Source organism: Callospermophilus lateralis, chromosome 11, assembly GCF_048772815.1.
Source record: "Callospermophilus lateralis isolate mCalLat2 chromosome 11, mCalLat2.hap1, whole genome shotgun sequence".
Classification (NCBI taxonomy): domain Eukaryota; kingdom Metazoa; phylum Chordata; class Mammalia; order Rodentia; family Sciuridae; genus Callospermophilus; species Callospermophilus lateralis.
In genome coordinates this window covers 58,028,235-58,047,262 of record NC_135315.1, presented here as the reverse complement: position 1 = coordinate 58,047,262, position 19,028 = coordinate 58,028,235, and the positions used below count along the sequence as shown (strand labels likewise).

Here is a 19,028-nt window from a genome sequence, read left to right as displayed (position 1 = left end):
CCCCCCCTCCGTTGGCTCACCTGTCCCAGCCACAGTGCCAGTTACCAACTTGAACTTTTAAATTCTTCAGGTATGAGTAAGAAGCAGACCTTCTTCATTAATTTTTTTCTGCCTCTGAATTGGCAGAAGAGGTTAGTTTATGCTCTGGATTTATAGAAAATGGGTTAGGAATAAAATAAGGAGCAATTAAGAAAAGTTTAAATAAGCTTTGGGACCGGTGACTTGGGGGGCTTCTCTTTCACAGTCTAGATGGAGGCCCACAGATTCACTAGGGCTGATTGATTATTGTCACTACTATCTGGATGTCCTTCCCTTTTTTTTAGGGTCTCGGTGCCTGAGTCCTGGGCCAAATTTACAGATGACAATATTCTCCGCTCTCAGTGTGAACGGGCAGCTTCTGCCAAGCTAAGAAATGAGATCGAAAACCTTCTGGTTGTGACTGCCAACGAGATGTGGAATCAGTTCAACAGAGTGAACTTGGCTTTCACCAATCGCATTGCTGAGACTGCAGATGCTAAGAATAAGATCCAGGTTCATTTATCAAAGGTAAGTCAACCACATGTGGTACCCCTTACCTGACCTGGACAAGGCAGGGTGCTCTGGGACCACAAATCTCTCACCACTCCCAGAAAGAAACCGTAAGGCACATGCCTTCCTGGCCATGTAGAGTAGGAAAACTTAAAAACACTACAAAGCATACCATTTATTTCAGCCAGGTAGCCAGGTGTCAAAATGAAATTGGAACCCACTGGTGTTTGGAAAACAAAGAGTGCACTATGTAGGGAAAAGGTTTTTTCGTATTTAATGAAAACAAAAATATTATTATTAAAGTTTAATGACTCACTTTATATAACTAGAAAGTGAATTTATTACTATAACATATGGTAGGAGTGTTTTCTGTTCAATGATTTCAGACCCTTTTTCTGGACTATAGAACCAAATACAGGAAACTATTAGGTAGTTCAAAGTATTTCTGATGTTGTAAATGTTTAAGTACTCTAAATGTAGGGTTTTACAATGACTGGAAAAGAAAGTCATACGGTTCGAGATGAACAAATAGCTCTTTCTTTATTTAGCATCATTCTTGTAACTCTTCAGCATTTCTGTGGACCATGCTGCATGTCCTTGGTCATTTCTTAAGAGCCTGACTCTCCTACTTTGTTGCTCTAGGGTGGTAATGCCCAGCTGAAGGTAGTTTTCCAAAGCTACAGCAATTCACAGTTCCTTTTCACAATGTCTTATTTATGCAACAAATACTAGTTGAGCCAGACAAGTTGCTCCATTGTGAAGGGCAGAGAAACTCAGAATGTCATTTTTATTCCCAAGAAGCTTGTATTTGGGGAGAAGAGATGCTTGCATATGAAAAACAATGATTCATAACAATAGGAAATTACAAACCGTGATCACCAAATAACAAATGTGGAAAGTGTTTTGGAGGTGTGGAGGGAGACATTTCTCCCCACATTCCAAGTGGGGCAGCATCCTGAATAAAGTCTTCGAGCTAGCAAATCAGAGGTTAAGTTCAGGTCTACGAAAAGGCCATTGTGGCTGACCTGGACAGAGTGTGTTGTAGGAGAAAAACTTGGAAAAGTAGGTTGCAGTCAGATTATAGAAGACATTAATGGGAAGGTGAATAGGGTCAGGATGCATTTTTAAAGGTCTTTTGGACAGCTGATGTTGGTAGAGTTCCTTTGTTAACCAACAAGTTATTCACTACTATTTGAGTTTGTTAGGGCAATTATAACAAAGTATCACAGACTTGAGTGGCTTAAACAACAACAACAAAAAATTAATTTTTTCATGGTTCTGGAGATTGGGAGTTTGAGCTTAAGGAGTCTAATGTTTGGTTTCTTATGAGGCCTCTCTCTTAGGCCTCTAGGGTGACATCTTCTCCCTGTGTCCTTGCATTATCTTCTCTGGGTGTATATCTGTATCTACATTTCCTCTGCTTATAATGATACCACTCATACTGGATTAGGACTCACTCTAATACTTCTGCAGAGACTTAATGCCTTTGTAAAGTCTCCACATATGACCACATTCTGAGGTACTAAGGGTTAGGACTTCAACATATGATTTTTTTAGGAAGTCATACACAATTCATCCCATAAATACATTCAATGTAGTATAACAGGCACGTTGGGGATATATTCATCTGAATGTCACAATGATCTGCAATCCTATGTTTTAGAGTGGGATAAGACATACACATAGAAATGGTCGGTCCATTGGGCAGAGTTCAGAAAGAACCACTTGTAACTACAGATAAAATATTGATGTTATTTATTAAAAAGACTGATTTTTCCATTGGTGAGAAAGAGGCATGTCCTTATGGAGTAGGTAACATCTGAAGAAATCTTTGGTGAAAAGAAGAGTGTAAAATGATTGTTAATGGGTTATTGAAAGCTTGGGAGAGAAGCCGTCCAGGCTTATGTGACAGACTTAGGAGCTCCTGAATTACACAGTGCTAAAAATGTACATGACTGGGTAGGCTCTCTATGGGGAGGAGAAAGGATGTAGTGTTGGAATTGTCCAAACAAAACTTGCCCTTGGAGTAAATGAGGAGTAGGTAGAGAGCACAGCAGGTGGACAGAGAAAAGAGACAGGTTTCGGGGATAGGGAGATAGCCAAGGCCTCAACTTTGACTTGACAGGCAGTTTCATGAGAGCAAGGAGGGCCACAGACAGAATGCAGGGGCCACCAGGAGATTAGATGGGTAGGAAGTGGAGAGAGTGGTCACAGGCCATGAATGAATACGTTTGTCACTGAACATAAGCAGAGAGATGGGAGAGGAGCCTGTTGGGGTTGAGTGTGAGAGAGGTAAAAAGATGAGATTTTTTTTTTTTTTTAATTTGGTGGCACTTGGGCGTGAATGTACCTAATAGGGAAGGAGCCAAGGGGAAGGAATAAGCCAAGATAATGGGGAAGCTGTGGAACTCTCAGAGTGCAAAGATCAAGGTGCTGGGAGAAGCAGAGAGGAGGAGAAGGAACCAGGAGAGGATCTAACTTTTTGCAATTTGGGGAACCTCTGTTAGACACAAAGATTAAAATCAGGGGCGAAAAACTGCTGGCGCTCTTCCTTTGCAAGTGAGTTATTGGGAAGCTGAAACCCAATGAGCTTCAAGGCAAACTTTTGGTAGCAGGAAAACAACTCTCTTAAGTTGATAGGAAGACAGAGACAAGGAAATCTTGATATGCAGAGGAAGATAAGGACCTTCCAAATCTCATGGCCCCACTTTCCTTTCTTTACACGCAGATGTACACTGGTAAATAATTAATAAGGGGTGATATCCAGAATGGGGTGCACAGTGAGAAGCCCTGATCTGTAGCAGCTGCCCGTCTCCTACCCTGGTCCCTTTCCATGTGAGGTCACTGAATCGAGACTTGGGAAGAGAAGCACACAGTGAGCTCTCTAGAGCCCATCCAAGCAAGATCTAGCACCTCACTGCAGATTCATCTGGGGGAAGGAGCAGGAAGAAACGTGGTTCTCAGTGAATTAGCTTCCTTCTCCTCCCAGGAGTGAGGCAGGTGGCCAGGCAAGAGGCCAGAAGCAGGTTGCCAAGAGATTCATACAGAGCTTTAGGCAATTGCTTCTCTTTATCACAGACCCTACAGGAGATTTTCCAGACGGAGAGGACCATAGAATCCATCAAGAAGGCCATCAAGGAGAAGTCTGCCTTCCTGAAGGTGGCCCAGACCAGACTGGACGAGCGTACGAGGAGACCCAATATAGAGCTCTGTCGAGACATGGCTCAATTACGGTAAGGTGGAGTGTGCACACCTGGGCGGGAGGGGAAGGCACCAGGCTTACCCCAGTACAACCCATCAGCTTCCTATAGAGGCAGTTTCTGACAACACACATCATGTAGATGCCTCTTTAAAAGTGTTAATAGTGAGGGGTTTGGAATCGATGGGTAAGTCACCATTTGGGATGATGGAGAAGCATTGGAGATGGAGGGTGGTGATGGTCACACAGCAGTGTGAATATGCTTACATCACTAAACTGGACACTTCGCAATGGTTAAAGTGGTAGATTCTATGTTATGCGTATTTCATCATGCTTTTTTTTTAAAAAAGTATGAGATATCAAAACTTCACACACACACACACACACACACACACACACACACAATGTGTTGATAAACATTTAACTCCTTCAGGGAGTTCAAGGTGATGTGTGGGTTTCTGAGAACTACCCTGGAGTTTTGGGAGTTTCCAGAACACCTATCTTTACTTGTAGGAAGCAGAGGCTATTGGCTTTCTGTGTATTTCTCAGTGTGGGGGATTCTTGTGAAAAAAGGATACTTTTGGTACCGATTCTTCTGACCCGTCCACACTCATTTGCTGTCTGTGGTCTCTTTTGGGCATTAATATCTGTTCTTGCCATTAAGATCATCCTTAGGATCCTCTGATTTTCCTGAAGTTTGCATGTGGGCTGCCTTTAGTATTTTCTGTTCTCAGTAGAAATAAAAACAGCTGGTCTTCATCAAGCTCAGCTCTGACATACACCTGGCAAGAAGAGACTGACTCCACAGTCTACCTACTAGACACTGCATGAATCTTATTATTATTTAAACTGTAAAGACCCCATTTTAGCATGTACTTATAAGAAACTAGCCAAGATTCCCCTCATCTCAGCCTCATTCTAGCATCCTTTCCTATTTCTCAATACCTGTCAGCCTGCCTTTTCTTTCTGGAGTCCGTCATTACTGTCCTTAGGTCATGAAGCACTCCCTACAGATGTGAGTCAAATGGATAGTTAATGGAGGAACAAAAGGGCCGTGCTTGGACTCTAGAAGCCTTTCCGATGCACCTTGCCAGGTCTCCTACCTGGTCTCCTGGCAGAAGTCCCTTATCATCAAGAAGGATTTCTCCTAAGGATAAGCCTGTTAGGGGTACTGCTAAAGAGAACAGCCATGGTTGGGAGGCAGTGGTCTCCTGGAGGGGGAGAAGACAGGACCTTTGTGAGTGAGGTCAATAGTGGTGACTATGATGACCATCATAATAATTAAGATACTGATGATGACTAGGAAAGCAATAATAACAATAGCTGCTCCTATACTTCATCTACTCTGTGTTGAGCTGTGTTGATCCTGGGTAGTATCTTCATTTTGCAAATGAGAAAACTACAGCAGGAGAAAATTGAATGCCTTGGCCCAGGTCACATCTGGTGGTAGGCGAGAGCCATGGTTTAAATCCTGGCCTGTCTTATGACAGACAATGATGTTTTAGTCATGGGGAGTTGGGAGGGAGTGAGATACCATAAAAGCAACTCTATTTAGCTAATCGATTCACTTCTGCTTCCCCATCTTCTATAGTATATAATGCTTTATCCGTCCTCGGCCATGTATTTGATCTCATTTGACCTTCTTAATGCCCCTAATAGATGATGTGACAAAGTAGGTGAAGCATCCTTATCTCCTTTTCTCATAGAGGGTCACAGAGGAGATCAGTATTGCTTAGCACTCTCCATGTGTAGCACCCTCATGTAAAGCCAACACGTGTTGTCATGAAACAAGCGTCAGAATATGCAGAAAGTTTGACTTAAGAGCTTTTGACTTAAAATGGCCTGAAAGGGTGCCCATTCAGCCATTCTATTTTCCACTTCCGGTGCATCATTTAATTATTTACAGGAAACAGTCAAGACTCAATGATAAAATATACTTTGTGTGGGATGATTTTGCCCAACTCTAGGCGACTTCGAGTGCACTGAGCATGTTTAGGGTAGGCAAGGCTGGGCTGAGATAATCAGTAGGATAGATGTATTAAATTCACTTTTCAACTTAGCATATTTTCAGTTTTCCATGGATTTATCAAGACATAACCCCATCATAAGTCAAGGATCCTCTCTCTGTACACAGACTTCATTCCCTAAATTAGCTTCACATTCCCTAAATTAGCTTCATTCCCTAAATTAGCTTCATTCCCCTAAATTAGCTTACCCAGGCTGCATGGTTCTTAAAATGGGTTCCATAGAACCCCTCTTCCTACAGAGCACATTATTTGGGATAAAGTGCCCTTCACCCCCAGAGGCTAGAAGTGACTCAGCACAGCCAGCCTGGAATGTCTTCCTGCTTCAGAACATACCCACTTGGCCAGTTAAGCTTAGGTCACAAATCATGATTTTTGGCAAATATTAAGAGAAGCCGAGCTGATGTTTCATCCTCCAAAAATTTCTGCAGAATCATCAAGCAGGGTTAGGAATAAATTATTTAGCCAGCAATTGGACAAACTAAGAATTGCTTTTTTCCTTTGACCTGCTAAAGATCAAACCCAGGGCCTCACACATGCTAAGCAAGCTCTCTACCACTGAGCTACATCCCCAGTCCATAAAAGGTTTTGAGCAGCAGTTTAAGATGACTTTGGATTGACAAACATTAGGACATCCACAGATTCCTCTGAGAGGCTGAATGATTTTTACTCTCTTTTCCCCCTTTCCCAGCTAAATGGAATTTGCTTTTTCTTTTGCTTTGTTAATTTCCTAGTCTATCTATTCCTTCTGTTCCTTTATTGATTTTAGGACAACACCTCCTTTTGCTTCTCTCAAAATTTCCCGGATGAATATCCTTGCCCACAATATTTAGGATTACTATTAGGGGGTGAGGATCATTTTCCTTCTTAACCTGGTCATTCTGAAAGCAACCATTTAGCTCTCCAGCTTAAGAAAAAGCAAAGATCAGTGGAGTGCCGATGGAGAAAAATTGCTGTTTTCATTTCAAGACTTGTATTTTCACTGAAAATATTACAAATGGCTCTTTCAAAAGTGATTCTAAACCTTCTTGGCATCTTTGGTGGTAAACTTTACTTTACTTAAATAATCTTGAAATTAAAAAAAAAAACAACCCCCCCCAATAGTAGCTTTACTTGCATTTGAATGCAAAGTGATTTTCACATCTGTAATTACAAAAAAAATAATAATAATAATTAAAAAAATTGAGTGCCTTCAGTAGACTAGTTTTCTACAATCCACCAAGAATAGGAAAACTGGTAGTTAGTGAAATGTAGCCTTGGAGATGGTGAAAAGATGTGTTTCTAATGGTTCAAGTTGACAGGGATCATGGTGGTTGCCCCTAGCTGAGCTCACAACAGTGGGGAGACAAAGACTTTTACTGCCTGTGTTCTATGGATCTTAAATTCTTTTCTTTTCAACATGATATTTGAATGTATACATTTTCAACCAATCCCTCAGATAAATTTTCCACTGGACTAGTATTTGGCCGTGAGGAGTAAAGCATCATTTATCACCCCGCTCTGTTTCCTACGTTTGGGTTCAGGGTTCCTTTTGAAGTCATCGAGGGGTGGGAGACGAGAGGCAGGCCCCATGGTTTGATAAACAAACCACCGTCATAAATCCCATTCCCAGCCATCCGCAGCAGCCTCTCCAAAGCTCTTTTTCTTTGCTAGAGATATTTTATACCTTGGGATCTTTGGTAAAAAAAAAAAAAAAAAAAAAAAAAGGCTTTCATTTTAATTTAACTTGCTCTAAACAGCAACAACAAAAATATGCTTTCAGCTGAGTTCTCGGATCTTGTGTTCATCCCCAGACCCAATGAAATTTGGGCACTTAGTTTTAGTTTCTTGCCTTCTCCACTGGGATGGAGTACAGTTTGTCAGATGAAAGAAGATCATGGGGTGGATATTTCCACTGCCTGCTTTTCTTTTTTTTTTCCTTATGGGAGCTGACATGGGGCCTTTTACAAGTGCCCTTACCCTCTGAGGCTAGATTCAGTTTCCTCAGTAATGGACATCTCCAGATTCTTCCTGCCTTTGCTTCTTCCATTTGGCCTTCTTTCCCATTGGCTCTTGTCTTCCCTTGTTCAATTTTATGGACTTGGAGCTTTGGGGAGCTCCCTACCTTTCAAGCCTACCTCCTTCACCCAAGACATGGAAGTTGGCCCTTCATTCAACTGTACTTTTTGCAAACCTATGAGCTCCAACCTAAACAACAACAATAACTATGATGGTTTGGTGTATCTCCTTGAAAACATTCACAATTTGTCCTTTAGAAAAAGAGAAGCATAGGGATATATATATATATATATATATATATATATATATATATATATATATATATATATATATTTTTTTTTTAGTACAAGAATTCTTGCTCTGATTAGCATCTTAATATTCTTTGAGACAAGCCCACTTTGTGCCAGATAACAAACTGTCCTTTGGGCAGAGTTGCCAGATTTTGCAAATTAAAACACAGGACAGCAAGTTAAATCTGAATTTTGGATAATCAAAGAATATTTTTGCATAAAAGTACCCCAATTATTGCATGCAATATTTATATTAAAATCACTTAAGGCTAAGTGGAATTGCTTGTACTAACTTTTTTCAGCAATGAAAAGAAAAGTGACTGACACGTGGTACAAGTAGAATAAACCTTGAGGACATTCTGCTTGGTGTAGTAAACCAGTCACAAAGGGATGAATACTTTATACTTCCACTTATATGAAGTGCCATGTGTAGTTAAATGCATGGAGACCAAAAGTAGAATGGTGGTTACCAGGGCCTTGGGGAAGAAGGAAGGGGAATTGAGTTTCATTTTTGCCAGATGAAAGGAGTTTTTTGGTGGATAATGGTGATGGTAACACAAAGATATGAATGTATATAGCGCATTGAACTGTATACTCTTAAACGGTTAACGTGGTAAATTTTATGTTATGTATATTTTACCGCAATTGAAAAATATACTTGCACCAAACAAATTACTCATTTGTCTGAAATTCAAGTTCAATTGGGCATCCTGTGAGAATTACTAATAGAAAAGAATGATGAGAGGAGTCATCCTCCAAGGAGTCCAATGCCCACAGAGGACAACTTCCTGGTTCTCTGCTTCTTCTCTTTAATTGCAAGGAGCTGAGGGTGGGGGGCAGGAAATGGTACCCGGTCCTTAGTATAGCCACTGAGGCTCCACATTTCCTTCTCAGCTTCCTGAATAACCTGGCCTGGTTTATAAACACATGTGGGCTGTATATTTGAGGAGAGGGCAGTTCATCAATCCTCCAGGCTCAATTTCCTCATCTGTAAAACAAAGAAGCTGGGTTCGACAATCTCTGAACATTTCTATTGCCGTTGCAAATCTCTGTGAAGCCACACAGTTGCTTCGGTATAAAGATTTTCACGTGGTCTGGATGTTTTTCTGACATCACAAAATCTTTTTCTATTTCTAGGGACATCGTCATCCCTATTTGTTCATAGTCATTGTCCTGTTTGTATTTTTAACTTCATGTCAATCTGCTAATAAATGAGCTCCCCAAATAAAGACAATTATTGTAGGTTTGCATCACTGGTTAAAATGTGATGTCCAGCCATCTCTCCATATCCATGGGAGATGGATTCCAGAACTCCCCCTCAGTTACCAAAATCCATAGATGGTCAAGTCCCTTATATAAAATGGTGCAGTATTTGTTTATGACCTAAGCCTATCTTCCTGTATATTGTCATTCATCTTTAGATTATTTATAAATACCTACTATGGTAAAAATAGTTGTTATCCTGTATTGCTTAGAGAATAATGACAAGGGAAAAAATCTGTTCGTGTTCTATACACATGCAATTTTTTCCTCTGAATATTTTTGATCTGGGGTTGGTTGAATTCACTGGATACAGAATCTGAAGCTATGAAGGACGGATCATACTTGGAATATCATTTTTGACAGTTTAGAGTTAGAGGAGCAGTAATTAAAAGAAGCTGACTGGGAATTCCATACAAAACTAAAAGAGTTACCTAAATTCCTGGTACCTCAGATTTGTCATCTGTAAAATGGAGAAAAATCATAGTATCTAATTCTTAGTGTTTTATAAATGTTAAATTTTCTTATTCTGTAGAGCACTTAGGATAAATATACATGTGGTGAAATAGTCAATAAATGAGCTGTTATTTTCTTTTTTCTTTTTACAACCTATCCCTATTCATTAAGGGGTCATATGACCACATCATTGGGATATTATTGGGGCATAAAGGGAGCCCTAGTTTAATTGCTCTTTGGGAAGAGAAAGACTTTCTAAATATAAATACAACAGAAGAAATTCCAAAGGAAAAGAGGGAAATATTTGGCTTACTAAAAATTGAAATCTTATGCATAACAAAAAATATATGAAGTCAAAAGGCAAATTAGGGAAACATTTTCCACAAGCATAACAGTAAAAAAACCCCATCAATATGCCTAATATATTTACAGAGCATTATGCAAATAACTAAGGTAAATAGAAACATCCCAATTGAAAAATGAGCAGAAGACAGGAAGAGGCATTTAACAGAAGAAATGAAAAAATGGGTAATGGACATTAGGTAAAATCTACTAATAATACAAAGAAATGAAAACTAAAACAATGTTGATTAAAATAATTTGAAGAGATACCAGATGTTCCATGAAATCATAGCATTTTCCCTTTCTATTTAATGAAAAATGCATGATGTTTTTCATCATTGGAACACAATTAGACCTGCAACTTGTTTCACAGTTTATGTAGCTGATTTCATACAGTATCATTTTCATGTTGTATTGATTTTGTGTGTGTGTGTGTGTGTGTGTGTGTGTGTGTGTGTGTGTTTGTGCTGGGGATTTAACCCAGGACTGCTTAACCATTGAGCCACATCCCCAACCCTTCCTTATTTTTTATTGTTTTTATTTTGAGACAGGTTCTCACTAAGTTACTGAGGACTTGGCTAAGTTTCTAAGGATGGCTTTGAACTTGCAATTCTCCTGCCTCAGCATCTAGGGCTACTGGGATTCCAAGTGTGTGCCACCACACCCAGCTTGTATTAAGTTTTTGACAAATATAAATGTGTTTACTCTGGACCTAGTGGCATTCCTTTGGGATGTTGCTGGGAGGATGGACACTAAAATTTGAGGAGTGTCCCATTAACTGCCCCTGTATCGGGATATGTAGCAGGTTGAGTAGAATTCTAGCCACTAAAAACAGTTGGGTATCCCTCTGCTCTCAACTATAAAGGTAACTTTCAATACCAAAATAAATGTCAAAAAAATCTATCTAAGTTTTCATTTTCTCCAGTTATACTATTAAAAAAATCAAATGTTTAGAAGTTGAGCTCCTCTTGAAATATAATAGTTAGTAAACATTTATGTGTATATATAAAGTGTGTATGTATATATGTGTGGGTGTATGTAGATTTCATTTCACCTTTTCGATTATGGGGCATAGTTAATAGGAACAACCCTTATATGATACTAGAACCGTGCACAAACATTGCTTTCTTTGCTATATAAAGTTGTGCTGACATTGGAGTAGTCCATGAGCTGCGAGGGATTCCATGTGTCTTGCAGCACGGCAGACACATTACTGATAGGAATCCAGTCACCACACATGCTCTAAATTTAGCTAAAATCAAGCCTTAGGAGTGTGGTACCTGCCAATCTAACCATGCTTCTTCCCTCCTGCAGCCTTGTGAATGAGGTCTATGAGGTCGATGACACCATCCAGACCCTGCAGCAGCGTCTGAGGGAAGCAGAGGACACCCTGCAGTTCCTAGTCCACACCAAAGCCACCCTGGAGCATGACCTGGCTGTCAAAGCCAATACCCTGTACATCGACCAGGAAAAATGCATGGGCATGCGCAAGAGCTTCCCCACCACCCTCCGACTGGTGGGCTACTGTTAGGGACCCTGCCTATAGTGGTTTTGGTCCTCCAACGCAAAAGGAGAACCAGGCTCCTGACTCAGCGTTTAACTGAGTGCTAATATATATTCACATATTAAAGCATTGTATTGATAGAAATATACCCATCTCTTGTCTCGGAAAGATTTTTGTACGTGTCTAAAACCTTATTTTCTGCTATCTTCTAGGATTCTGGGTTATGAGGAATAAAGAAATACAATCAATTAATGGAGAAGTCAGGCAAGAGGATTTGTTGGATTCTTCTTGTTTCAGTCACCTTTTTTTGTGGCTGTGACACAAGACCTGAAAAAAAAAAAAAAAGACAATTTTAGAGCAGGGGAAAAGTTTATTTTGTGCTCACAGTTTCAGCGGTCTCAGTCCACAGATGACTGGCACCATTGTACTGGGAACACTGTGAGGCAAAACATTGTGGTGGAAGAGTGTGGTAGAGGGAAGTAGCCCAGGACAAGACCCCAGGAAGCAGAGGTAGAGCTCCACTCACCAGGGACACAATGTAGACCCCAAAGTCACATACCCAGTAGACCTAGGTCCTCCAGCCACACCCTACTGCCTATAGTCACCACCCCTTAATCCATTCAAGTGGATTAATGCAGGTGATTAGGTTAAGGCTCTCAATCAGTTCAACCTCTGAAATGTTTCTTGTTGTCTTACACATGACTCTGGAGGGACATCTCATATCTAAACCATAACACCTACTCTGGGTTTAGCATAAATGGGCTGGAAAGCAGGACTACATTTTCTGTGAGCCACTCAGGTCAGGAGCCACAATGCTGTAGTTTGCAAGTTGAATGTACTTCAATGGCCCTTGTGTAAAGGCTGGGTCTCTCCTGTAGTTCTATTAGGGAGGCGGTGGGGGGGGGGGTGGATCTGGAGGAGGTAGAGCCCTAGTGGGAGGTCCATAGACTATAAGGCTGTGAGCTGCCCTTGAAGGTGATTGTAGACCAACCTCTTCCTCTTTATTCTTTTGTGGCCAACAGGTATGCAGGGTTTTGTTTTTGTTCCACTTCTCTTTACCATTGCCTCCTAGAACCCCAGAGACCCAAAGCAATGAATCAACAGATCTTGGCCTAGAACCTCCAAAACTGTGACCACAATAAACCTTTTCTTTTTATAAGTAAATTATCTCGGGTACTTTGTTACAGTGATCAAAAGTTGACTAGCACCCAAAAGCAGGTTTCATTTTGAGCTCTGCCTTAAAGGACACATAGAGAGAAGTGTAAAGGTCTTTGGGTATGAGGTAATTGGGGTAATTTGAGCAAAAGCATAGGTAGAAAACAGAGTATGTAAGTAGAACAGTTTTTTTTGTGTGTGTGGGTATGTGATTTATAATGTAGGGTATACATAAAGAAATAAAATAGTGTGATGCCTAGAAGAGAAGGGGGTGGGAGAGTTTCAACTTCAGGTTAATGAACTGGAAAGCTGACATTTTCCTGCCTAGAGACACCTGTCAGCTCTCCAGTTTGTTAAACTGGAGTTAAAAGTCTCCCGCCCCCTTCTCTTCTAGACATCACAAAGCATTGAAAGTTTGAAATGGAGAAATGGTAATGGACAAAGGAGACATACAAAACATAACAAGTAGACAGGATTTGGGACATCTTTACATACAGGGTGCTAAGGGACCCAGGATGACAAAAAGGAGTTGATCCTAGATGGGGTAAAAAAAAAAATGGAGAAACTGCTTACATTCCAGAAGACGCCACAGTATGTCAAAGATTATTTTTTGAAAATAACTTTTGCTATGGTTGGAGTATGTCCCATGTCCCTCAGAATTCATATACTGGAGACTTAATCCCCAAAGACATATGTTAATGGTATGTTCAAGTGAGGCCTTTGGGGAGTGATTGGGTCTTGAGGGCTTTGTCTTCAGGAATAATCAATCCACTCATAGATTAATGATTTTTTCTTAATAAATTCTCCATGTTATGATATTCAGTTATAGCAACAACAACATTTTTGATCATTTAACCTTATTTTTTAACTTTTATAAAAACATATTTTAAGGCTTTTTTTCCACTTTTTAAGAGTTGCCAAACTGTCAACATCATGTTTTTGTTCTATATTCTTTGTCTCTTGCCTTTACATTTTGAGTGTGTGTGTGTTTAAATACAGAAGCAAAAACATATAAATGTATTCTGTATAATTTATACCTTTGGGGTTATGCTCAGAAAGCACTTTCTCATTCCAAGAGTATGTACTTCTAATTGTTTTACAATTCCTTAAATTCCACTTATCTGTCTGGAATCCCTCGAGGTGGTGTGGGCTGTATACTAACTTTGAATCCTTTAGCTCTGGAAATTGTGAAATGGGAAGATGTTACCGTAGAAGGCAGAGGTTTTCTCTCTTTCCTACATATTTCTCACTACTCCTGTGCCCCTCTCTGCTGCTCCCATCCTATTAGCATTTCTCTGTGCATGCCTGCATTTTTCTTGCTCTGCCTTAACCATTAATTCCAAATTCCATTTTCTCCTTCTCTTCCCCCTCCTCTGCCTCTTGATGCATCTCTGCTTTCCTCCCCCTGGTCCTCCTCCTCTTCTCCCTTCTCTCTTTTCCTCTCTCTCCTTCTCCCTTCTCTGTTCCTTAAAAGTGCTTTAAGACCTTGGTTAGTCAATTTCACAAGACACCTTAAAATGTCAGAAGAGCTGACATACGGATGATAAACGGGTACCGGGTCTATTTTTGTTGGCTGAGTATATCATTTTGGCAATTAAATTGTAGGTTTTGTAATTCTCCCTTTGCTTCTAATGGAAAGAAAGGCATATGGGTGCCACAGAAGCGTTGACCAATTAGAGTAATCAAATGTTAGCAGTCACAATGGTATGGGTTTTCAAAAATATAAATTCCACATATCTCGTACGTCTTGTGCTTGGAGACAATCTTCCTGATCTTTTCTATGAATGGCATTATTTTTAAGTTTCTTGAGCAATACATGTTCTTGTGGTCTTTTTACTTAAGTCCATATTCCTGGCATTACAAGACTGTGATGGGAAGAAGTATGTAGTGCAGACATAGAAAAAAAAAGTCTAGTTTTCTTGTTATTTTGGTAAACTGTGGGCAAGGCTAAATTCTGCAAATAAACATTTGGTTTCCAGCTTAAAACATTGCTGCTGCTTTGTGAGGGCACTTATTCCAACACTGAAGTTCACAAGCAGCCAAGTCTTAGAGAATGTGATCATATTTAAGAATCTCAGGACTACAAATATCTGCACATGATCTGGCTTAATCTACTTAGGCCCAAACTATCTTTAATATTATGTGGCCTCAGAAGGGGTTGCTGGAATGTCCAAGGCTTCCACTTACCCAAGCATCATTCAGATTTAGAAATGTGTGTAATTGCCCCTAAATAGCCAAGCCACCTATAATTTTAGTAATTTCCATTTCTGTCTCTGGAGAGTGTTGTCATAAACACCTCTCACCTGGCCCTTTCGCCTCCTGAGTTCATGCTGTAAATAGCTGAACCATGGAGTCTAGTTTTAGGTTATAATTTTTGTTTTACCCTTTGTGTACAGAGCACATGGTGGTGGTGGGTGGTGGTGGGTGGGGTAGAGCTGCTTCTTGTCTTTGTACCTCATGTCTTTCCTTGCAGCTTCTTTCTGGCCTTGGCTCTTGTACTGTTCCCAGGAGAGCTGAATGCACCATTGGTTCCCATTGCCAAGACCAGCATTGCATGCCTAGTGCTCCAATAATATTTCCTGAACCCTATTATTTTAGCTTATCATTGCTGCAACCAGATGACCTGACAAGAACAACTTAGAGGAGGAAAAGCTTATTTGGGCGCGGTGTTTCAGAGGTTCAGTCCATGGTCGGCCAACTCGATAGCTCTGCGTCTGAGGTTAGGAAGAACGACATCTTGACAGCAGGGCAGGGTGGAGGAAAGAAGCTCAGAACATGGTAACCAGTAAGGGAGGAGGGAACACACACGAGAGAGTGCTCTGTTCACCAGGGATGAAATAGAAACCTCCAAATCACATACCCAGTGACCTACTTCTTCCAGGCACGCTCTACCTGCCTACAGTTACCAACCTGTTAATCTGTATCAGTGGATGAACCCACTGATTAGATTAGACCTGTCATAATCCGATCATTTCTCTTCTGAATATTCTTGCATTGTCTCACACATCACATATGACCTTCTGAGGGGACACCTCCCTGGTCTCTGGTGGATGAGTAGCTCCATGTGATTGAGTGGAAGAGATGTGAGTCATTTCCGGCTTATGTATTTAATTGTCAATGTGAGACTCTCTAATATTTTATTTCTTTTTTACATGACAAACTAGAAACTTTTGAGATATTTTTGAGTGAGCACAATCAGCAGAATTCACCTGATTGCACACTGTGGCCATGTAACATAGATAAGAAATATGTCTGTATTTCTTAAGCCACTGATATTTTTGGCTTATTTGTTACTGCATCCTAATCTGGCCTATCCTAACTAATACACCAGACATAAGAAATTGATGAGGGCAAGAACTATCTGGTGGTTGGTCATTTTCTACTGTGAATTTCAGACTCTGTCCTTTCTCAGGAGGCAAGCTGTAGTGTTGGCCAAGCAATTGAGCATGTGCCCAATTCATTGCTTAGAAATAGCAGGCTAAGACTCGATCTTTTGCACTTATTTAGAAAATAGGACTAGTGGAGGTATTCCAAGGACAGAACAGGTGACCCAGAGGTGTAGGTGTTTCCAAATCTGAGAGCCAAAACAACCCAAGGCACTTGATTGTCAATTCTCTGAAAGGCTGTAGATCTGGGATGGCAAACTCAAATGCTGAGAGGTCCAGCCAGAAGACTAATTTTCCTAGTATAACTCTACTATAATAAAACAATAAAAACAATAGTACTATCATGAAGACAAGTGGCAGCTGATATTTAGCCACTGAACTGGGGAACATCAGAGAGTGTTGGGGGAGTGAAGAGGAGACCTAGAATAAACTGAAAGGCATGCTCAGACGAATGGTATCCACCAATTTTCTCTGGCCAATTATCACCAGGAATGTGTCTCTATGTGATGGAATATCTGTATCCTGCTATTGAAGTTATTGAATCCCTACTAAGAGTCAGTAGGCTCTGGCTTGGGGAGATGACTAAGGGCAAGACCTAAATACTACAATGGTAACTTCATATGCCTATTTTTTTTTCAAACAACTTAATAAATAGAACAGTGGGGCCAAGGATCCCTGATTTTAGTTTTGGAGCTTAGATTTATTATATTTGTACATCAATTGTAGCATTGATGGCCGCATTGGACCTGAGATAAACTGATGCCTGAAATGCCTGAATGTATCAAATGGAAAAGATCACGTGATGCAATCTTAATTAGCTGTACCCATATAACAGTCCAGGATAAAATGGGGAATTGTATCATTCAGGGGAAAATAAGATCTAAAAAATGACTTTAAAATTATTGAAAATTATTTGTTAACAGAAATATGTTATCTTTTAAAAATGATGAAACAGTAACTTACATAATAGGATAAAATCTTATGTTACAATTATCTTTTTTTAAATATTTATTTTTTAGTTGTAGTTGGACACAATACCTTTATTTTATTTCTTTATTTTTATGTGGTGCTGAGGATCGAATCCAGAGCCTTGAAGGTGTGAGGTGAGCACTCTATCACAGAGCCACAACCCCAGTTCCTATTACAATTTTCTTTATGAAAAATGTTTAGTAAGATAAAAGGTCTTCTATAATAGTCAGGTGAAGATGATGCAAAGTTTTATATTCAGTATTAATATATCTTTGGGAATACATAGTCAAAGGAAGTAGGCTAGCAGAAACCAATCAAAAATCTTAAAATGGTTGTCTTTGGATGGTGGTTTAGTTTTATTTTTTTCCTTTGAGCTGTTTTTGATTTCTAATTTTCTGGAATAAGAAAGCTGTACAATTGTAAGAAAGTAAAAACTTTTTAAATTTAGATTAATAAGAGCAAGAAAGTAAGAAATAAAAATGGTGAAACATCTGACAAGGTCAGGTTCTAAGACGACCATCCCCTGTCTGAGCTCCTCTCTTTTGAGAGTTAATTGCTTTTATCAGTTTGGTGAGACATGCTCATGCTTTTAGCTCTAAAGACTGTTTTCATTTTTGTCCTTTTAGAAGCTATTGCTATGTTCTTCAAAGCAGAGGTTTAAAACCCATAGAACTTTCAGAAACATGCTCATCAGTAAAGATTCCTAAACAATATATAAGCAAGTCAGAACCAGTGGCAAGAGAGAACACACTGAGACCCCACAAGGATGGCAGGATGATCAACAATAAGTATCCACACCTTGGGCCGACTCCCTGGCTGGTTGAGTCAGCTGTCTTGAGTGGAACTGAATGAAGAACTGGACTTGGCCTGGTCTCTTCCAGGGCAATCTTCTTCCCATTCCCACTACTCAGTTCTCTGAAGATATGTTATGTGGAAAATGTCAATTCATCCATGTACTTATTCACTTGAGAAATATGCTGTTATTGAGTGAGTACCTTCTTTATGCTAGTGCTAAAGTAGGTGCTGGAGATAATATGATGAAAGATGAAAACGGTCTCTCCTCATGGAGCATACCATCAGTGGATCAGATCAACGTTAGTCAAATAATCACACAGAGAACTAAGTTAATTAGGAGAAAGTAGATTGGACCTTGGAAGGCTTCCTTGAAGTTGTGACATTTAAACAATTAGCTGAAAAATAAAAAAAATCCATATGCAATGTGGTGGCAATGAGAGAGCCACCAAAGATATTCTTAGAGAGAAAACATCTTAAAAGATGAAAAATTCCAGTACCTGTAATATTGGAGTTAGATACAGGTGGATCCTGTATCATGAGACCTATTGTTATGGTTTGAATCAGAAATTATTCCACTCAAAAGCTCAAGCTCAATGCAACAAGGTTCAGAGTCCTGCATTTCCATTGTACATTGGGTCCCTCAAATTATGTAGCCAGTCCTGGATATGGAAATTTCATCTTAATCCCAAATATAATTTGTAATCATTGGAGGGTTTCAAGGTAAGGAGTGACATAAATCTCAATTCCTAAAGGACCACACCAGTTGAGATGTGAAAAATGGAAAGATGGACAAAGTTATTGCCCTCAATGAAATTAGAGTATTATCTGTCAATGTCAAATCCGAAGAGCTTATTTTAAAAGTTTCACATGATAGAAATATATGAAAGAAGATCCTGGGGAATTGATGGCGGAAACATTCATATAATAAAGTCTCCTGGTTGGGATAAACTAGAGTTTGTTACACGTTTCCTCAATCTTTTCTCTGAGCTAAATACCACCCAGGGCTCCTTTGCCTTTTCAATGCAAGGTTCAATTTCTCAAGTTGATTAAGAAACTTAAAAATCGGAAAGCTACCATTTCCCATTGGAAGCCATAAAATATCTTTTGGAATTGCCTCATATC

The 19,028-nt window shown here is 39.8% G+C and overlaps 1 protein-coding gene across 1 annotated transcript in view; it reads left to right on the top strand.

Annotated features, from left to right (window-relative positions):
• Tekt3 (tektin 3) overlaps positions 1-11,628 on the top strand; it is a 28,025-nt gene extending 16,397 nt beyond the window's left edge. Inside the window, exons 5-7 of the mRNA XM_076870977.1 lie at positions 324-546; positions 3,607-3,761; positions 11,412-11,628. Coding sequence (XP_076727092.1) covers positions 324-546; positions 3,607-3,761; positions 11,412-11,628 — 595 coding nt within the window. The remainder of the gene's footprint in view (positions 1-323; positions 547-3,606; positions 3,762-11,411) is intronic.
• Positions 11,629-19,028: the final 7,400 nt, after the last annotated feature.